This window comes from Solanum stenotomum, chromosome 12 (genome assembly GCF_019186545.1).
Source record: "Solanum stenotomum isolate F172 chromosome 12, ASM1918654v1, whole genome shotgun sequence".
Classification (NCBI taxonomy): domain Eukaryota; kingdom Viridiplantae; phylum Streptophyta; class Magnoliopsida; order Solanales; family Solanaceae; genus Solanum; species Solanum stenotomum.
This window is the reverse complement of record NC_064293.1, coordinates 3064450-3086376: the sequence shown is the minus strand read 5'-3', so window position 1 is coordinate 3086376 and position 21927 is coordinate 3064450. Positions and strand designations below refer to the sequence as shown.

Genomic DNA, 21927 nt, shown 5'->3' with positions numbered 1-21927 from the left:
AATATGCCAGCATATAATAGTTTGACATGATAATCTATTACCTTCAAATCACTGCCAGAATAACCATCAGTTGCATTTGCAAGATTCTCATAGGGGAATTCCGACTCCAAATTTTCCCGAGCAAGAATTATCTTTAGTATCTTTAAGCGATTTGCTGCATCTGGTAGGTCCACATATATCCTGAAATACAACCCCATAATTATCAGCAGCTTTACGTCTAAAGCCTATCTATGGTTTTATCCTGTTCAAATTTGACATGAGTCCATTCTTGGAAAGAAATCCATACTAGATGCATCTGGTATTAGTAAAGCACCAGATTAATGAGGAAGCAATATGAATTTATGGCTAGGAAGTTTGAGTTACCATTTGTAATTATAACAAAAAGATACCTCCTAGGTAAACGGCGAATAACAGCATCATCAAGATCAAAGGGACGATTTGTTGCACCAAGTATAAGGATCTTCTGGTTCTCCTTTGATCTCAAACCATCCCATGCAGCCATAAACTCATTCCGCATCCTTCTAGTTGCCTCGTGCTCAAATGAACCACCACGAGCACCAAGTAAGCTATCAACCTGTTTTGATCCAACACAACAATAACAGATGAAGAAAACACACCTAAAACATCTTATGTTGAGAAGTATGATCCAGTTTTAAGAGAGGAAAAAACATGCCGACTACGTGCTTCAGCCGAGCATTAATGCTATGCAAAGATTAAAAAATTTCACCATGTACTTGCATTGTTTAGATTACTTATATCTTGCATTTAAAGAGTGTTCATATGATCAGGAATGTTTCATCAAATCCAAGCACAAAGCCAGTCATGCTTTCTGCTGCAAAACCTCTAGTAGAAGCTTTGATTTTGACTGAAATAAAGTAACTCTGGCATAAGAGATCCAGACCTAACAGAGAAAGAATCTTAATTTTAAGGGGTAACAGTGTGCCAAACCAGCAGAAGCGGTTTCTGGATTTCTGTCGTCACAGGTGAACTGAGCAGTTTGTGCCAAACCATTTTGGTCTGAGCTGTACAATGGTTGAACCAGCACTGAAAGTTTTAGACAGTTGCTTTATAGAATGATCAACAGCAAAGCTGACCAAGTAATGGTTATATTGATACAACTGGTTTCACATAAGAAATGTTCACCATTAGACCCTCATGTAGTTTTTGAACTATAAATAATCAAATGTGAGTCCATTGTTCCCATAATTAGAGGCAGTCAGCGTACAATTCTTAAGAGTTCAAAATACATTAGTAACTTAATGCTGACACAGAGAACAAATCAGGATCAAGCACACTAGGATTCTGTCAAGAAGATGAGATGAACATCCTGTTTATGAAAATGATGTTTAAGCATAATGAGAAAAAGTGGCATCACATGAAATAGGAGTTTTACCTCATCAACAAAAATTATTACAGGAGCCAGCTTACTGGCAAATGAGAAGAGTGCCTTGGTAAGCTTTTCAGCATCTCCAAACCACTGCAAAAGGAGAAATTAGGTAAAATACAAAAGTAGTTCAATAAAATTTTAGAGGAAGCAATCAGGCTTTCAGAAAATATGACCGTAAGCAACATCGAAAAGAGACCCAAGACACACCCTTGAGAGGAAGGGGTAGATTGAGAACAATAAAAATGCCTCAGTCCCAAACAAGTTTGGGTTGGCCAGGTTGACAACATGAATATTTTTTCATTTTGTTTTGATAGGTAACAAGAATTTTCTGATATATCACGCTTAAAACAGAGTTCCAGTCACAATATACCTTTATATCCTAAAAATTGCTAACTAATTGTAACCACAAACAATGTTACCACTAAACATTTTGAAACAATGTTCTCTATGGTCTGACACGGTCTCCTCGAGCTTGGTTTGGGAAGTTAAGCACAATAATTCAGCAGTTTGGCATCACTCATAGTGGAGCTGATTACTTTCTATTTTATCAGCATTCTGCACGAAATCTGTGTATTTATTTGATTGTTTACGTTGATGATATCATTATCACCGGCAATGATCAAGATGATATTACTAATTTGAAGCAACATCTCTTTCAGCATTTCAAGACTAGACCTCAGCAGATTGAAATATTTTCCAGGTATTGAGGTTACTCAGTCTAGATCATGTTTTATTATTTCTCAACGCAAGTATGCCTCAGACATTCTTTAAGAGACGAATGGTGGGATGTAGCCCCATTGACACTCATACAGATTCGATTATCAAACTCGTTCCAAGACAGGGGGGCCACTCAGTAATCCTGAAAGGTAGACGGCTAGTTGGAATTTGGAAATTTGAATTATCTCACAATGACTAAACCTGACATCTCTTTTCCTGTGAGTGTTGTAAGTCAGTTTATGACTTTCCTTGTGATAGTCATTCGAAGGCAATTGTTCTGCAATACATATCCCTGGATATACAAACATTGATTGGGCAGGATCACCCTTTTATCGACATTCTACATCTGTATATTGTGTTTTAGTAGGAGGTAATTTAGTGTCATAGGAGAGTAAAAAACAGATTGTGGTTGCTCGATCTAGTGCAGAAGCAGAATATCGAACAATAGATGTAATAATTTGTGAGCTAGTTTGGATCAAACAGTTGCTAAGAGAACTAAAATTTGGAGAAATCGGTGAGATGGAACTTGTGTGTGATAATCAAGTGGTCCGTCATATTGCATCAAATCCAGTATTACATGAAAGGACTAAGAACATTGTTGATTGTCACTTTGTCAAAGAAAAGATACTCTCAAGAGATATTGTTACAAAATTTGTGAAGTCAAGTAATCAACTTACCGATATCTTCACCAAGTCTTTTACCGCTCCTCGTATTAATTACATCGGTAACAAGCTAGGTACAAATGATTTGTATGCACCAGCTTAAGGGGGGTGTTAGAATAGGAATAGGTATATACAATCCTACTTAGAATAGGAATAGGAATAGTATCCTACTTGGTAAAGGATTGTATTAATAGCATCTATAAATAGGTTCTCTGTGTAATATATTGTAGATACACAATTCAACAATATTTTTCTCCAATATTACTCACAATATTGTTTACTAGGTGTATAAACATTATTGCGGAAAAAGTTGGCTATGTGGGTGTAAACTGAAAATATGGCTACATGGGTGCAATGTATTGTGTTGGGCTATATATATATTTGAGAAAAAACTTCTTTTCTTTTTAGTATAAAAATATGTTCACATCTTAGTTATGCTCTAATCTAAATAAGAATTTAATATTTTCTGATGATAATTGATAACAAAAATCACAAGACAGTACCTAACAGGAGATTTCCCAGCAAGATCTAATGATTTGAAAACAAAAACAAGTCCTTTTCTCAACTCACCTTTGATGTAAGGGTTGAACCAGTAATACTGATGAAATTAGCCCCAGCTTCTGTTGCAAGAGCCTTAGCAACAAGAGTTTTTCCAGTTCCAGGAGGCCCAAAGAGTAAAATCCCCTTGCAAGGCTGATTAAGAAAAAGATAAAATAACTAAGCAGTACCTAAAACGTCCTATTTTTATTTTTTAAGAGGGATTTCTAGCATGAAGAATAAAATACCCGCAACAGATTTCCACGGGAGAAAAGCTCTGGTCTCCGCATTGGTAGGATTACAAGTTCATTCAATGCCTTCTTTACTTCTTCAAGAGCACCGATATCATCAAATTTGACTCCGATTTCACCTTGTGGAACGACTGCTGACACAAAGTTGTTCTCATACTCATCCTTGGCAAGATTCTACAAATTTGAAAGTGATCCGTGGTAATAAAACCAAGATCCCTGAACATATAATTTTATAGGCAGAATTTATCAGGACTCCCCCCCCCCCCTCCTCCCCCCAAATTTGACTTTTATTTAGTGCACACCCGAACTTTATCTAGGCCCAACTACCCCTGAAATTGACAATTTGATAGTCTCAACCCCATACACGCTGATGTTCTAACTTCGATTTCTTCTCTTTCTGGCCAATTATGTAAAAACAACTTGATTAGAATATCATTATCATTAGCCAAGAAGTTGTAGACAAGATAACGCTGTTCCAAGTTTTTTACAGATTTGGCCCGAAAAGGATGATCTAAATAATTTGGTGGATTTAAAAGGTAAGAACAAAAAATTTATTCTAAAAAATGCCACGAGGACAAAAAATTGTGGCAGTGCGTGTGTCACACTTCCATGGGTTGAGTTGGTATAGGGGAGGATACTGAAATGTCTTGTGTTCAGGGGTAATTAGGCCAACGCGAAGTTTAGGCGAGCACTGAACAAAAGTCATCAAGTTCAGCGGGGTCCCAATCTATTATGCCTATTTTATAGCAATAAATTAGGGGATGATACCTTAAGATTCTGAGAAGGCTTTTTTGACATTGTTTCTTGCTCCTTCAACCTCAAAATTGCAGTTTCAACGCTTCGCATGATAAACAGCAGAAATGAGCTTCAAGTTTGTGCAAAACAAAAGACGTTGTACACGTACAAAAAAGTAAAAATAGAATTACCTTTCGCGAGGCAGATACAATCTATCCCCTTTAATAGATGGATGGACACATGTGTACAAGTAATGATTTTTGGCCCAGCCAATAACTTTCTCAGCTTCTGAAGATGTAAAAGAAACCAAAGATTAACGCAATTTAGCTTTCCTTTAAAATTTATGAAATTAAGCTCTACTTTCCATAGAACCTAACAGTGTTCTTTATTTTGATGCAGGTTCCTTCCTAGACTGCCCCATTTCATTTGACACTTACTATTTGGGGGAATCACACTTTTTTCTTTTACGATAATGTTTTCAGTCATTTCTTAAATATTTTTTGTTTTGATTCAAGCATTTGTTAAATATCTTCAATTGTAAAAATTGAGCTTTACAGTACTCTTAACAGTGTTTTTACTAGCGAAAAGCAGAAAACGTGACAGGATTAATGAGCCTTGGCGCGAAAAGAGAGAATTCAAGTGCATACTCACTTGAAGTGAAGTATAGAATTCATGAATTTAAAAACTACCAAATGTATATGGATTTAGTGCCTGTTTGGATTAACATACTTTTAGGTACTTTTGACTTTCAAGTAGTTTTTTAGTTTTGGTGTTTGAAAAGTGCTGTTAAGCACCCACTTTTAGACCAAAAAAGTTTTAAAATAAGTCAAAAGTTAAAAGTAGGGTACCATCTACTTTTGACTTATAAGTAACTTTTTATAAGTCCATCCAAACAGGCCCTTAGTACTATCGTGATCAAATTTAAATTAATTCAATATACAATATCATATTAATCCAACTCCTCAAATTTGAGATTCAAAAGGCAAACCACTTATCGTCAGGATCACTTTGCACATCGTCATTTGAAACGCACACTTCTCTGAAGCACATGGCTTGCGTCACTTTGCATCACAGTGGTTCTTAATACTGATTATAACATATTTGCAAAATTAGAGGAATCAATATCCTAGTTCTATTTAGTTTAGATAGTTTGACCTAGTGCTTTGGACAGTCACTCTTTTCTAGATGGAGGGAGTATTATTTTAGCGATACCATAAAGAAACTACAATATAATCTCAATATTATCTAAAACTGGAGAAAGGCACAAAAGTTGAATTCAAATATAAGTATATCTATGACCAAGTGAGCGGAACAATCTTTTCTGATTTTTTCAATCAAAAGAATTAAAGAACAATATATCATGATTTCACACAAACACTTACTCTGCTTGGTCAGAATCACATCATCAGTATTTACATGCAACAAATCAATGCATGAAAGTTCATGCTCTTCCAGAACCTGAAATATAGATAAAAGATGTGATAACTCCAGCAGACAAAAAGAACCAACAATACAGAGACAATTAAAAGTGCGATTAAATGAACACATAGAGGTACCCAACCATTTGCTAGAAGATCTTAAATAGAATAAAATACATCCCAAAGCACATATCTTTGTCCATACCTTGTATAATTCATTTAGGTTACTACGAGCTATTACAATTCTCCTGTCTTCTTCAATCTGTTTATTAAATGTCTTAAGAAGATCTTCCTCCTGCAAACGGGAAAACAACAGTAGGATGAGAAACTACCAAACTGAAAACAATGCTTAAGAAGATAAATGCACGAACGGAATAACTTCAAAGAACTACGAACAACAGCACAAAAGAAAGTGTTGTGACAATCTTCATCAAAAAATGTAAGTGTTGTGACAAAGAAATTCATATGTTTTAACCTATTAGTGTCCCACATGTCAGGCGTATTGAAGCAATAAGTGTTAGTGTGTATTCCGATCACACTAAGAGTAAGGAAGTGAAAATCACAATCTCTCTCTTCTCTATCCACCTTGCAAGATTAAAGAAAGAAGAGCTACAGGGAGTACGGTACAGTTCCTGGCATGGTCAGTTGGAAAGTCCCTACATCACATGAGTCTTGACCTAAACATGCACAGACACACACACTCTCACACATATCTTGCCATTTTCAGAAAAAAACAAAAAAAGCTATACACGGATCATTACTTAAAAAAGTGTTATTTTTGAGTCGCTGCATGCTAGCACACGCATGGTCAGCATGAGAGACCGAGCAACCGAGAGATAGAGATGGAGTAGGGATAGTTTAAAGAACAGCAATTCCAAAAATAAATTCACGGTGGGCTAGGTAATCACTCATCAATGTAAGGTCATAAACGTCAACTATCCCTAATCATTTTACCATTTTCAGAACTAAAAAAGTGCTATTTATAGAGTCACTGCATGCATGCTGGCCATGGGTCTGCATAGGTGACTGAAAGATACAGGAGATGTGGGGATAGTTTAAAGACTAGAAACTCCAGAAACTACTTCATGATGGGCAAGGTAATCATTCATCAATGCAAGGTCCTAAAATTTCAACTATGCCTAATCATTTTGTAACTTCATAATTCTAGTGTTACAACTGATTGTTTCTCTCCACTACATACTTAAAAGAAGAGAAGAAAAAAGAAAGATCACTTCCTCAATTGGAGTTTTATTTGCTAGATTTATACGATACAGACTACAAGAATTTTTAGAAGGGAAGACACAGGCAGATATAATAATAGTTATCCAATATTTACCTTCTATTAATTCGAATGACCTGGTTAAAAATTGAAAATCTTTATTCCATTTTCAGTGTTCCACCAAGTTCAGTTAAACTGTACAACTTCAAACAGACGTTTGTACAGAAAAAAATCCTACCAGTAACCATCAGGCGGGTAGCATCTTCATGCAACAAGCAGGTACAGATAATATATTTTGAGGTATTTCCCAGACTTAATCACCATCATTGAAAGAGAAAGAGAAAGAGAAAGGGGTTGAGGATTGAGATCTAAGCCATCAAATTCTTGGGGATAATCGATGCCAACTCCAACACCAAAAATATTACAAAAATAACATGATTGATTAAAAGAACAAAATGAACTGATATCACGCACCATTTTGTTTTAGTTAAAAACAATGCAAAAGATGTATACCTCAAAGAGAAAACTCAATTTCACTGGAATAGAAATGGCTTTAAGCAAATGTATGCCCAAACCAAAAATCATTAATATTGCCATAATAACCAACTTCAAGTGACTAAATCATTCCATCTTTCATGGCTTAATGCTTCATTAAGCTTAAACACAGTTTCAAAAGTAAAAGAAGATCTTTGATTAATATGAAGAACAAGTAAATTAGCAACGGTGAGCTGTTTCCTTGGAAGTATGGGAAAACAATACATAATTATGAAAAAATTATAAGCACTGTTTCTGGTAACACACCACAAACCCATAACATCTCAGAAGTTAGAGGACATAATTCATTTGCTTTTGCACTGTTTGCCAACAGATTGTGGAGTTGTTTGGAATTTTCTAGATAGAATGGGTGATGTTAAGGGTATGCTATTGAGCTGGACGTATAGGAAAGAAATTAAATATGGGAAATCTCACACAATTAAGAAGCGAATTCTTTTCCAGACTCCAGGTATGGGGTATATATCCTGTTTCAGTGTCTTCCCTTTTGTCTTATTGTTAAACATCAACCAAAGACAATATACATGTCTCTTAGGGAACCTTTTTATAATTTGAAATATTGGCATACCTTTGGCTTGCGTAAAAATGAAACCTATACACAGAAAAACATAGTCAGACAACATGACATGATCAACCAAATGTGGAGTCAATAAGGGTGGAATCTAATCTTTCGAAGAGCTCTTAATGACTGCGAGGTAGAGAGTATCGACACACTGCTTCAGATATTGGGAACTTTTGGTGGATGCACCGATTTTACAGACAGACTCAGGTGGAAACTAAACAGTAAAAGGGGCCTTCATAATAAAGTCAAGTGTATTGGCAGATGAATCAAAGAGGTCCTGTAAAGGAAGAATTGGCCTTGGAAACAAGTCTAAAAATAAATATCCCTATGGGGGAGAGTAGGAGAGTTGGGGGTCGTTTAGTGTATTGGAGAAAATAATGCATGCATTTGCTTTGTGTATTACTAATACCTTGTTTTGGTATACTTTTTCAGCCTATGTATAACTAATGCTTGCATTACTAATACACTCTATTGTGTATTGAGGTATGCATTACTAATATCATGGATTTCTATGCATTAGTAATGCAATGGGTTCTAATGCATGCATTAGCAATGCAATGGGTTCTAATGCATGCATTAGCATGGTTAAAGACACAATTGTCCCTCAAAACCTTTTCCACATGTTCTCCACCATATTTATGGAGTGTATTTTTGTAAACAAATATTTCTAAAAAAATTATGCGAAGTATGTTATTTTCAATACACCAAAATAAACACTACATAAGAAAAATCTCAGTATAACTAATGATACACTATATTCTACATTATTCTCATAGACCCTACCAAAAGACCCCTTAGTACATTGAATTGGCAATGTATAATTGTATAGGGTTCTAGGCAGGGGTTTAAGAATTGGCAATAAGCTAAGTTTTTATTGATTACAACTGTTATTTGTCTAAAAAAAACATAGTTAGGCACTTGGCTCCTGGATATGTGGATCACATTTGGGGAAATTTACGAATTGCGTAAAAACATTGCTTCCATATTACACAGAAAAAGACAACAAAATCATTGGATCAATTAGCGACATTGCAAAAAGACTTTGGTTATAATTCTACTAAGATTAAGAGGCACAGAGTGAGTACAAAATAGGAGAAGGCAGATGTGGTTTCTAAACACATCTCCTCCCCCTATTGGCCAGCTAGGGGTGGACATGGTATGGTATATACCGAATTACCATATCATAATGAAATTTTTAATACTGTGGTTTTGGTATTTGGTGTGGTATATGGTATATTTATTTTTTTTGGTATTTGGTACGGTATTTGGTATTTAAAGATAAAATACCGAAATACTGAATATCATACCGAAGTATATAGTTACATAAATAACATATATATTTACAAACAAATATGCAACTTAATATTAATATAAACTAAATGTTCAGAAGTTGAAACTTTGACTACTCTATTTTGATTGAAATGTAATTGATTAACAAAAGGAGTTGTTTGGACTTTATTTTGAACTAGTAAAATTACCCGCGCTTCACGCGGGAATTTGATATCACAAAATTTATAAAATAATACTTAAAACCTATAAGTCATTAAAACTAAAATACTATATTGTCTTACATACAAGATTACGTAGTAAGAACATTAATAATGTAAAGGAAAATGATAATTATAACATCTTATCATTTATCCTTCAATTAATCATCTTTAATTTGATTTTATAATTTATCATTTTGCCTCCAAGAAGTGTTACTATTTGATATATTTTGAAAATTAAATAAACATCAACATGAGATATTAAATTTTCTAATAAATAAATAATTTTATTTGTACTAACAAATACTTATACACAATAACTTTACAGAAACATAAACAATAAAGGTTAAAACATGTACTCAAAAATAACAATTAATATCATAAGCATAAATTAATGACTGTAAAAAAAATATACTAGGATCTATAAAAATAGAATGAATCAGAAAGAAAAAAATTGAGCCCACTGAATGCACAGTGTCCCCTTAAGAAAATTATTCCCTTCTAGTACCCGAGGTTTAAAGGAATAGATCCTCTCAGGATGGAATGATTCTATTCACAAGTGTATTGATACAAAAACAATGGTGTCAGTGAACCACTCGTTCACTCAACAGGAGCAAAGCGCACGAATATTTAATTGTGCAGAAGAAGAAGAAGAAGTTCAAAATTTTCGTTGTTTTAAAATGAGATGAAATCCCTCTATTTATAGACAACAAAGGATAGTGTGAACAAATGTTTATTGTGCCTTATCGAAAATGTCACAACTCTTTGAAAAAGTTGCAACCCTTCGGAAAGATCACAACCTTTCATAAGAGTCACAATTTTTCATAAAAGTCGCAACTCTTCATAATAGTCGGAACTCTTCAATATAGTCGCAATTTTTCATAAAAGTCACATCTTTTCATGAAAGGGGAAGACTATTTTTGGAAATAAATAAATTTAAAAGGAAATTCTAGCTTGTGGTGGCGCCAAGTAGGCGGGCCTAGGGTTCTCTTTTATATAAATATATTATTTATATTTCTACATGTTTAATGTGTTAGTATGATACAATTGAGACCTATTTTAGTTGCCGAAGTCATAATACTCTATTATACGAATATATATTAGTCGAAGTTGAACAAACTATGGTTACCGAATTACCATACCGTAGAATACCGACCGAACTTCAATCTACCAAACCATACCGAATTAAATTGGTATGGTAATGGTATAACTTTTTAAAACCAAATACCAAAATTGCAGTATCAAAACTTTCAAATACCATACCATGCCACCCATAGCTACAGCATCAGCCGATACATCACAAATTACTATAAAAATCTAAGTACTACAATAAGCACAAAAAAAACTAACCTTTGGCGGATGAATACTCATTACGTTAGAGAAGAGCTTATGTATATCATCGTCTACAGAACGTTTTGTTGCTCTTAATCCCTCCGTTAGTCGTTTCAGAGAAAGAGGCTGAAAAACAAAATATTGCAGAAAAAAAATAGTGCATAAAATATTTGGAAAATACACCAACAAAATGCAACTAATTCAGGTGAATATTCAAAACCCCAATTTACAAGGAAACCATCGATGACGCCTCCTATAAAGCCAGTGCACACTTGAAATGAGATATCAAGTACAAACTAGGATATGATTTTACAGCACACCCGACTAGTCACCAATACATAAATAAAATTGAATTCAGCATTTAGTCACTGAAATATCATCTATTATAGGAAGGTCATCATTCAATACCCAACTCATAAGCAGCTAAAGCCATTATTCAGATACCACAATGGTTTGTCATGAACCCATCACACAACAGAAAACAAATAGTAGGACCTTAAAAAGTTCAAACAGACATAATTTGACTAAAGATCACGAGGATTACCAACTTCGCAAGGCGGCCCAAATTGGGAAGAATCATGGTCTGTTGACAGATAAAAAGAAGTTAAAACGCAAAATAACTGAAAAGAGTCTAGGAATAAGACAGGTCAATTTATGGACTTACAAATTTCTCTTTTTCTTTTGACCCTGTTTCAACTTTGTTTCGACCACAGATCAAGACAACAGGTCCTGATAATTGGTCAAACATTTCTTGCACCTTGTGCACAAATTCTTTTCTATTTGCCTTGGAAACAGCTCTAGACAGCCATAATGAAGAATCTGGAAAGTACACAATAATAGGCTGTGCAGACTTCAAAACCTGAACAAAATAGAATGGTCTCAAAAAAAACTCGAATTTGAAATCAGTGTGGTAAAAGAACATAAAGACTACTGATCAATTAAAGCACCATACCTCACATAGCACCTCCATGGCAATGTAGCAGTCTTCAGCCTGAGCATCAAGATCATGCTCAATCTCGTTGGCTGCAAGCAGAGTAGACGGTAAAAAAAAATATTTTTTTTAATTACGCATATATGTTCAGATATAAAAAAATACCACTGTACCTACTCGATCTACAGACTAAGTGTTGAAACTGGGAAATTGAAAATATATATTCTCTTTATGACAAATAAATTTCATGTTGAATAGCCTATCCGCAAAAGAAAAAAAAAATTGACAGGTCAAATAAAAGTCATCTCCACCAATATTAATATGCCAATTGTCTGTCGTCTATTAAGACAGAAAATTTTTAGATCATCCAATGTGAAGTCACAATTAGCAGCTGACAAGTTATACCAAAACCAAATATCTTCTTTTTTAGTTGAGTAAGAATATGACTTTATCACCAATTTTACTGAAATCCAGATGAATAATACAAATCCAAATGAATAATACATACCAGGAATCCAGTATATTGATGGTTTCACATCCTGTGCTTTGGGTTTCTCGTCTTTCTCTTCTTCCATGGTTTGCTTTTCGCTAACACCAAAAATTACAGCAACCTGATCACCATTCACCTCATATATCTCACCACGTTGACCACTGGACATGGACCTGCAAAAGCATATCGGATGTAACAACTTACATGCATGCATGCCTCTGTTAAACATGACATTTAAGCAACTCTTTACTTGAATAACTTTAAGGCAGATGTATTTGTAAAACACATTAACTACTACCTAAGTTGCTCGGACTCGGGTGCGGGTATCCGAGACGGATGCGAATCCGAGAGTCGGATTCGGCAAAATTTAAATTTTAAGATTCGGGGGTGCGAATCCGAGTATGGATACAGGTGTGGGGATTCAGCTAAAATTATTCAATATTATAAAATACAATAATAATAATAATAATAATATTAAATATCTTGTAAAACGCTATACTTAAAAGCATATCAATTATAGATATACAAATTTAAAAGTATAAATCAATTACTTGTTACTAATTAATTTTTTAAAAATTATAATTCCTTTTATTTATTATAAAAAAGAAATAATCATTTATATATATATATATATATAGTCTAACTTAAATTAGACAGTAGTACAATTCATTAAAGTTCTGTGTGCTGCCCTTTCTTCTCCCAAGAAACCCTAGCCTGCTTTTTTCCTTTCCAAGAAAAAAATCTCTCTTCTTTTTCAAGAAAAAATCTTTGAATTATTTGTTCTTTCCCATGGAGCCCTTCGCCTCCTCTATGTTCTTGTACAAGAAAATAGATCTGCCTGCTCTCTCTCTATTCTTGTAAGCTTTGCCTCTTCATTATTCTTTTCCATGGAGCAGCCAGACCTTGTGACAACTTCGTCGTCATCAATTTTCGCCGGCATTGAAATTGATCTCTTCTTCCCCAAATTTTTTTCTTGGCTTTGGTCAAAGTATCCGGATCGAATTGACCGAATCCGACACGCACCCCGCACCAGTGTCGCGTCGAGACGGGTTCGGCCGCAAAAATGAAGAGTCCGCGCAACATAGACTACTACATAGATGGTTCAAAATTAATTTAAAGAGCCTTAAACCTCTTTAAAGAGCCAGGTACATTGATATTGGCCATAACATTGAGAATAACAATCAAATAACAAAAATGATCAGGACATTGACAATGATGGCGACAACAATGATTAAAAGCAGTAACAAAACTTAAGTCACTGCAGATACCTAGACCAATTGCAGAACATTCATACTTCTCTCATATCTTAGATATAAAACCGAAGGCTTGCACTAGCACAAGAACATTGCACTATATCACTATGAACATCAAAAGAACATTACGAAAGAAGCCAGAAGGAATCCTGGTGGATGATGAGCAAAAAAGCCCCACCACCATCAAAAATATATTGTATCTTTCCAGTGAGAAAGAACGTCAAAGATACAATCATGCGTCCAAGCACCAAATGGAGAAAATTTTCTCTATAGCACTTGTGACGACTGACCAACCCACCTTCCATGAATAACAGTGTAAGCATTCGTTGGACCACCAGAAGTAGGTATCTTCCCCAATAAAATCCTGTGAGAATTGGAGACAATTACTAAATGCCGCTTAATCCAAAGTTCACATGGGTTATGCTAATGCTAAGACCTCCGCTCTACGAAAAAACTCTCAGCTCTATTCGCAAGCAAAGCATGGACAGGAAGACAAAAATAAAGCTGCATGACTTTCTGAGAACAATTTCTTAAATAAAGCGTTAAGACACCCAAAATTGTTTTAAGTACAGTAAAGAAAATGAAATGAGTAAAGTCTGCTTTCTAACTCGTAAGCTTTAAACATGATGCACCTCCTAAATCTGTCACTTTCCTTTTTCCTCTCTTGTCAGTTTCCTACAATAGCAAATCCATAAAATTCAAAGAAATTCAGACATCACATTTAATGTTACCCAACTCCAACAATTTCCATCAATATGCGACAATCTACTTTATACTGTTTTAGCCTTGCTATGATATCTGTTCACCAAACAATCACCACATTTATCCATTCCAATATGTGTGTCCCAAGTGTCACTAGTATATACAGGGAATTTGAAGTGTGAAGCACAAAGTATGACAGATACTTCAAAATAATCTGCTCCTGTGATCAAGAATGAACTGACTTCAAAATAATCTGTTCCTGTTATCAATAATGAACTGCCCAGTATATTTGTTGTCAAATCAAATTTATGTAGGACATTATTAAGCACTACAACACATATTGGAAGAAAAGAAAGCTGATATCATCTTATTAACAATGGATTCCTCCACATATAACACTGTGAAATGAGATATATATAAGATTGCATTCCGTCTCAGTTTCGGAAATGGTAGTTTAAAGGTGAAACCATGAATAGGCAGAAGGATTGTTTCAGGATAGTGTTTAGAGACCTAAAAAAGATCTCCACAATTTTTTTGTTTAGCACTTTTACTTTACTTTCCTTGTTCTGCATTGAGGGAATTTCCTCCTCATGTTCTTCATTATCTTTTGGGTGAATCATTCTTTGATGAGAAATAAAAAGGTACATTGATAATTCAAGTGGAAGAAACTGAAGCAGCTACTTTCAAAGTAACAGAAAGAAAAGCAAGGATTGGCACAATTTGATCCTTCTACAGCCAAATATTAATTTGTGGAAAGCCTTGTGAATTACTACACTTGCTTGCACCCATCTGCTATTTCCCGTCAGCAACCGAAACTTCTCCAATAGTACAAATCACTACGCTTTACCTCTTTCTATATGACTACATGGATTTTTTTTAACAAAGGTACCCTTCAGCCGAACAACATAGCAGTCTTCTGGATCAGGAGGTTAACCAACAAAAATAGCCAATACATAGATCATAGGTTGGTCAATTTTTCTGATTTGGTAAAACTTAAAAGCAGATTCTACCTCTCTTACTCTTACATCAAAAAAGCCCATTGTGGTGGTGTATTCAAGAATCAAGGGAGTTCTTAAGAATTACTACAATGTTGCACATGTGAGCAACGCTTGTTACATTCCCCTAGTCAGGCACAGCCAAGATCTGATGGGGCAGTGTGGGTCAACTTCCAAGTATAAGCCAGGAAATATATCTTTATAATGGTCAGAGTAGCTCAAGTAGAAGCCAGGAAATATATTTTATAATGATCCGAGTAGCTTATCAAGAACTTGTTTTGAGTTCAATCAATGCTTGACCAAAAGATTAAGCCCGCTTAGTTTAGTACTAGAGAACTAGTAGTCTTACAAAAAGAATGATAGTTTAGTAGTCTTATACAAAATTCAGAAGACAGGGAATTCAGATTCTTCCTACAAAACTATATGTTCTCAAGGTTTAATTATCAATGTCCTGGTCTAAGATACGACATGACAATAAATTCGAATGATTGTTTAGTAGTCTTATAAAAAAATTCAGAAGACAGGGAATTCAGATTCTTCCTACAAAACTATATGTTCTCAAGGTTTAATTATCAATGTACTGGTCTAAGATAAGACATGACAATAAATTCTTAATTTTATTTATGATAATGTACAGTGAATACACACAGAACTCGCTCTAATGCTACTTTTTGCACTCGGAGTTCACCTACCAGCCAAGTCAGCTTATTGGGTTATTGGTTGCTCCTTTAAAAGCTTAATAAGTTCACAGAAGCAGAGAGCTCAAAGCCTAATCGGTTATGCAACAATTCCTAACTACCCAATGGAGGTATTACAGGCACTTCTGCATTATCTCTCTTGAAAATGGTTTAATTCATAAAGGCCTGTAAGCCTGTAAGAAACGTTGAAGGAAAATAATAAAGCACAAGTTAATGCAATAGGAATCATGAAAATATAGATGAACTGGCTAAGAAAATTGGGAAGGAAGATTAATCCACTCTAATAAACCAGCTAACTGGCAAAAAGTTACAACTCTTGAAGCAGCAAGATTTGATTGTTTAAGATGTCAAAGAAAACAAATAGCGAAATACTTGAGAGATGTGCCACGTAAGAAACTAACCTGTTATCGGCTTTCACAACACCAGAAGGTCCAGTATATTTAACTCGATCTCCTGTATGTAAATTAAAATGTAAATACAACAATGGAAACTACCATGACAAAGTAAAAACAAATACTCCTCAAAAGATGGTAAATTTTGCAGTTATCCAAATTGAATATCGTTTTGCTATTTCAAGTGTCAAACTCAAATATATTGCACTGAAGCTCCCAAATGATTCTTTAATGATCATCAATCATCTTCCAATTGAGTTACTATTGGAAATTTGTGCTTTCAGTTCCTAAAGGCCTAAAATATTGACAAATTGTGATTTTCGTCCTTGTGATTTCTGGTCAAACACATAACGAATTGATATGTGCACTTTTTTTCTTTTTTTTTTTTTGATGACAAGGGAAACCCGCAGCCGCTACCCTTTGGTTGCGCACAGGGTAAAACCCCCGCTCCTATGCAATAGCTCGCAGTTGATATGTGCACTTTTGATCCCTATTAATGTGAATCTTCAGAAACATAACGAATTATCAAGTGCTAAACCCTCTACTTTTTGATGAAGTGTGCTAAACCATTTGCTTAACGATGTGGTATGTCAAATTTGTATTGCTACTCCACATTTGAGGAAAAGATAATTCTAGAAATAGTAACATAACATATTTCCTATAAAGAGGCCAAAATTACACAACTTAGTTAATTGAATGTTAAATGTATTTAGCCAAATATTGCAAGGACCAAATTCAGAACTTATCAATAACGGAAGGACTAAAAGTGCAATTATCCTGTTAATGGAAAGGGGGCAATTAACATGAATATATCCAGAACCAACATAACTAATAACTATCACTACCACAAACTACTGATCGCTTGCTACTACTAATAACAAAGTTTTAGAAGGTACAAGAGTGAGAGTGACATGGAGGTCCAAAGGGTGCTTTAGACTTTTGGATCTTTCACTGTTGCCCTCCATCTCTGGTGCGCTCCTGAAATCGAACACTTTTTTCCACCCAAATGGGAATATGACGAATTTAATCCCGTCTTTTTCAATAAAAACCTCATTATAGGGCAATTGCAACCATCCCCTATTATCTAGATTGTTGCCCATTTCAAATGTTTCTTCAAATCTGTCTCTTCATCAGTTGAAACCCAGCCTCCTCACAGATTCCTGATCTCTTTGAAGGTAAGTTGAGACCAGAGTTATAATGGCACCCCCAAAGCTCGAATCCAAGTGGTGTTGGATTTTTGTATTGCTAGTACACATCCAATAACTGGGTTCCAATATTGGAGACTAACTTCGGTCTTCTTCCATTTCCACTCCCAAAATGATTTGTTTTGCCATATTTCTATTTGAAAAGAATCATCATGTTAGCCATATCATAAATGTTGCTCCCAAATACTGCTTTCCACGTTATTGCGGTCCATCTCATGATGTCTGACAGTGAGGGGATCTCCGTTTCTCCCTCAATAAATGATGTAACAATGCACCTCTTGAACAAGCCACTTCCTTTTACTCCAGGGGATAGCATGCTACTAATGTCTCCTTTGGAAGAGGTAACTGTTGAGTCTCGAAGGGTATTTGAGTGCCATTAACTCTCACCAGCTACTTTAGCACAAGAGAGGTCTTACTTAATTGATCTTGGATTCTGCCGGCATCTTAAGATTGGAGCATTGAAAGAACCTATCTATCTTAAATGCTATCTCTTTCCACCCTTTTCCACCCTGCATTTAGGCTGATTCAGGGATAATACTAACTGATCTTTCCAAAGCATATAGCGAGAGAATGCTCATATCTCTACCATGCTCATTTGCTTTCCTTGTGCAGAAAAACTCTGAAAGTTTCTCCTTATTATTCCACCTCCTGATTATAGTTTTCTCTTCTTTGGATGCTTCTTTAAGTATAGTGCAGATCCATCTCATGATCTTCATACTCATGGTTGATCTTCCCATCATGTTAAGGCTTCTCTCCACCCATTCATTCCATCAAGTAATGTCAAAAAATCTGAAGCCTCCATTAAATTCTGATTCCCTCCATCATGGAAATAGCACGGTAGCTCAGGCTGATATGCAAAGAAAGAAAGAAGGTTGAAAACTACCACAGAATGTGATTAGCTTAGGGTCAAGAAGAGGTGTTTCCGAGCTAATGGTCATATGAAAAGGGTTGAACCACCCTCCTCTTGGGAAGTAGCAGAGAGGGAAGTTTGAGGCCTCATTTGTTTGCACTTAATGAAAGTCTCAATCATAATCATTCAGATCTTAGTCATTAAGTTTGTTTGTTTACAAGGTCTGAAGCTTAATCATTCGGATCTTAATCTTTAGGCGTGTTTGTTTTTCTTATTTTATAACCACTTAATGAGTCTAAATAGGTATGAATGATCTACAACAAAGTCTTGATATCATTAAGATGTCTATTTAAAAATTTCTACAAAGATGACAGTTCACCGCTAATCCAACTATTTTCACCCACCACCCACAACTACTACAATCGTAATCACCACCACCTACCATCCTCAGCCCAACCACAACCAATTTTACCGCCAATCACCAAAATCAATTATCATCCCCATTAGACATCATTTGCAATCATTATCACCGACCATTATTACATCCACTAATTACTATCGATAATTACAATCATTAGTCAATATTATGTATCGCTAACCATCATCACCATTCACCATCGCCATTTACTATCATTCCACTACTAATTATCAGCCGCCACCAACAGCCCCGATTAATCACTCCTGTCAAACACTATACCATAAGATACTATCTACAACCACCATCATCAGCCAACATCCATCTGAAATCGACACACACAATCACTATCATTTGTCATCACCACCACAACTGCCATATAAAAATTTAAAAATATTTTTTCATACAATATTAGATCAATTTAGTATTTCATTTGAATTTTATATTTATTATTTTAAACAGAGACATAATTTTATACATTCAGATGTTGAGAAAACAAACAGTCTTTAACTCTTAACTATTAGTATTCAAATCTTAATGTAGCATTTTAATATTCAAATGTGTATTCAGTTTTAGACCTTTAATTCTTAATGCACATCTTAATATTTAGATGTGTATTCAGATTCAGACATCTAACCTTAATGAAAACAAATGAGGCCGGAGAGTCTTAAGGTGTTTCAAGGAAAGAAGAACAAGAAGAGAGCAAGTGGAGGATGAGGAGTGTTTTTTAGTGAGAGAAATCTGGTAAGTAAAGTTATTCGTCCAAATCATCCCCACATTTCTTCATGATTAAGTTTCCTAGCTAGACTCAAGAGAATGCTCTCCCGCCTCACATACCTCTCAAAATCAAGATTGTTGCATGTCCAAAAAGTACCACCACATATTCATTGTTTATTTGGGTGATCTTACCTTTTCTTCTGTTAAAATGGGAGATATATTATTATATTGTAATATTCAAATGGGAGGCCTATTGTTACATTAGATGGATTGGACTTAACAACCCAAATTACAAAACAAAATTGATAAGGCAACATCACTTCTAGAACCAAACTAATCAAATCAAGCAATTTATTACCTCTCTAGTGACGAGGTTTGTTCTTTCCATCCTAATCAATACTATTTTTCTATTTACCCATCTAAAGGAACTAATTAATTCACTTCCCTTCTAACATATATAAACACGGTAGAGGTATCTTAACCAGCTTTTGCAAACTGCCTATCCCACCGGATACCGACATCCACCCCACCATTACAAGAATTGGAATCTCTGATCAACCAACAACAACATACTCGATATAGTCCCACAAGTAGGGTCTAGGGAGGATTGAGTGTACGCAAACCTTACCCCTACCTTGATAGAGAAGAAGTCCTAGGTTTGCAAAAACACCAAATAAACCCTAATATTGCCTTTTAATTATTAAATTAGATCTTTTTAAAAAACAAATAAAAAGGCGACGCCTTGTCGCCTGGCCTCGCCGCGTCGCCATTCGCCTTTCTGAACTCGCCACGCCTCACCAATAAAAGGCAACAAGGCATCGCCTTTTAAACTGATAATTTGGGCAATGGGATGAAATGGCTGGAAGATGAACTTACTCGGTCATTCCTTGAAAACTGACAAGAGAAGATGATTAAAAAAAATTTGCACCCAACGGTGTGGCATGGCACTCAATGAAGTGAGTGAAAATATTAAAGACCAAGGTTCAAATCCCACCGGAAACAAAAAAGCTAGGTGTTTTTTTTCATTTATCTAAGCAGTGGTAGGCAGAGTTACCCAATCCATGTACTGCTACTGCTGAGAGGTAGCAGATACGAGGTGGAATAGTCAAAGTGCATGCAAGTTGGATGCGAGACCTCGTTATGAAAGAAAAAGAATGAATCAAGACTTTTTTATGCCACAAGTATATACAAATCTTTTGATCACAATATTCTAGAATCTACCATGATAGACCAGGATAGATATGAACCATTCTAGATCCACTTGACCAATTCTCATAGGTGTTGTTTAAGAAACATAATGAATATACTAATAGAATAAGCAATGAATTTTTGCAAGCAAAGCTTAATGTGAGGTCAAAGAGAATTGAAATATTGTAAGAGGTCGGTTTCATGAAACCGATAAGCTAAACAAAAAAACATGTTAGCACAGCCTATGAGGAATTCTTCAGCAACATAGCACTTTATACCTTTTTTGAAGGGACGTTGAGCTTTCTCTGATTGATCAACAGCATCCGGGGTTGATTCTGAGGAACTCTCAAGTTCTCCGGAAACTCTCTGCAATCCATGCAATGTTTAAAATCAAAACCATGAGAAATCCATTGAACATCCATACTCATGGATCTCTAATTACCGACATATTGTAGAAATTGGTAACAATCTAAAAACATGGATGTAATCTCAACCAGAGAATATTACATATGACTCTCAAAAAAAGTTACAAGATATTCATTGGAAACAGAGAAAAGAAGATATTACAATTTAAATCCAATTCTCTAACCTAGTCCGAACTCCCACCTATTGGTGACTCTATCGAAGAGTATTCAAGGAAATATATCATATTCCCTTTTCATGGATCATCTTATTTATACATTTTGGCCTAATATTCCTACTCCTCAACCAACTGAATTACCAAGTTCTCATATTTCATATGTTTGTGCCCATTACACAGTTTACAGCAACAAAGTACCACATTTCAAATTGTTTACAGCTAACACATGTTAAACAGAGATTCTTTTTCTTTTTACCAAAGATGTTGACTGCATTATTTTCACCCATTTCCGAAATTCTGTGTCTTCTTGCTAGATATAATTTTGGAATCTTTCAGATTTTACCTTCTCAAAGTCTTCAAGGTTGAATGGAATAAGTTTTTCTAAGGCTTCCACTGATGCCTCAACATCAACGTCTTCCTCACTAGCTTCTGACTTTGTCTCAGCGCTGCTTGTCCATTCTTCCTCGTTACTTGCATCATTTGCATCTTCTATTTCAGAATCAGAAGTACACTCTTCACCTGATTCTACATCTGATTCGCTTTCAGATGAGCAATCTTCACCAAAGTCCTGTGCATAAGTAAATTTAGGAATATATTTGAATAAAAGCATATTGTTGTAAGTAGAATTAGTTTAGTTAGAAGGATACAAAAA

At 35.2% G+C, this 21927-nt stretch overlaps 1 protein-coding gene across 5 annotated transcripts in view; it reads right to left on the bottom strand.

The window, feature by feature from the left end:
- The window catches only part of LOC125846589 (uncharacterized), a 656804-nt gene that overhangs the window by 1484 nt on the left and 633393 nt on the right, over nt 1-21927 (bottom strand). For 4 of the 5 annotated variants that reach the window (XM_049526118.1, XM_049526119.1, XM_049526117.1 and 1 more), the window contains 18 exons: nt 21619-21843; nt 20974-21061; nt 16330-16381; nt 13832-13897; nt 12299-12453; nt 11812-11882; nt 11524-11718; nt 11404-11442; nt 10878-10985; nt 5913-6002; nt 5672-5747; nt 4481-4577; nt 4323-4392; nt 3552-3728; nt 3337-3459; nt 1394-1477; nt 390-574; nt 42-180 (listed from right to left, as the gene is read on the bottom strand). In XM_049526118.1, the coding sequence (XP_049382075.1) occupies nt 42-180; nt 390-574; nt 1394-1477; nt 3337-3459; nt 3552-3728; nt 4323-4392; nt 4481-4577; nt 5672-5747; nt 5913-6002; nt 10878-10985; nt 11404-11442; nt 11524-11718; nt 11812-11882; nt 12299-12453; nt 13832-13897; nt 16330-16381; nt 20974-21061; nt 21619-21843 (2040 nt within the window). The remainder of the gene's footprint in view (nt 1-41; nt 181-389; nt 575-1393; nt 1478-3336; nt 3460-3551; nt 3729-4322; nt 4393-4480; nt 4578-5671; nt 5748-5912; nt 6003-10877; nt 10986-11403; nt 11443-11523; nt 11719-11811; nt 11883-12298; nt 12454-13831; nt 13898-16329; nt 16382-20973; nt 21062-21618; nt 21844-21927) is intronic. The other variant, XM_049526122.1, reaches the window with a different exon arrangement.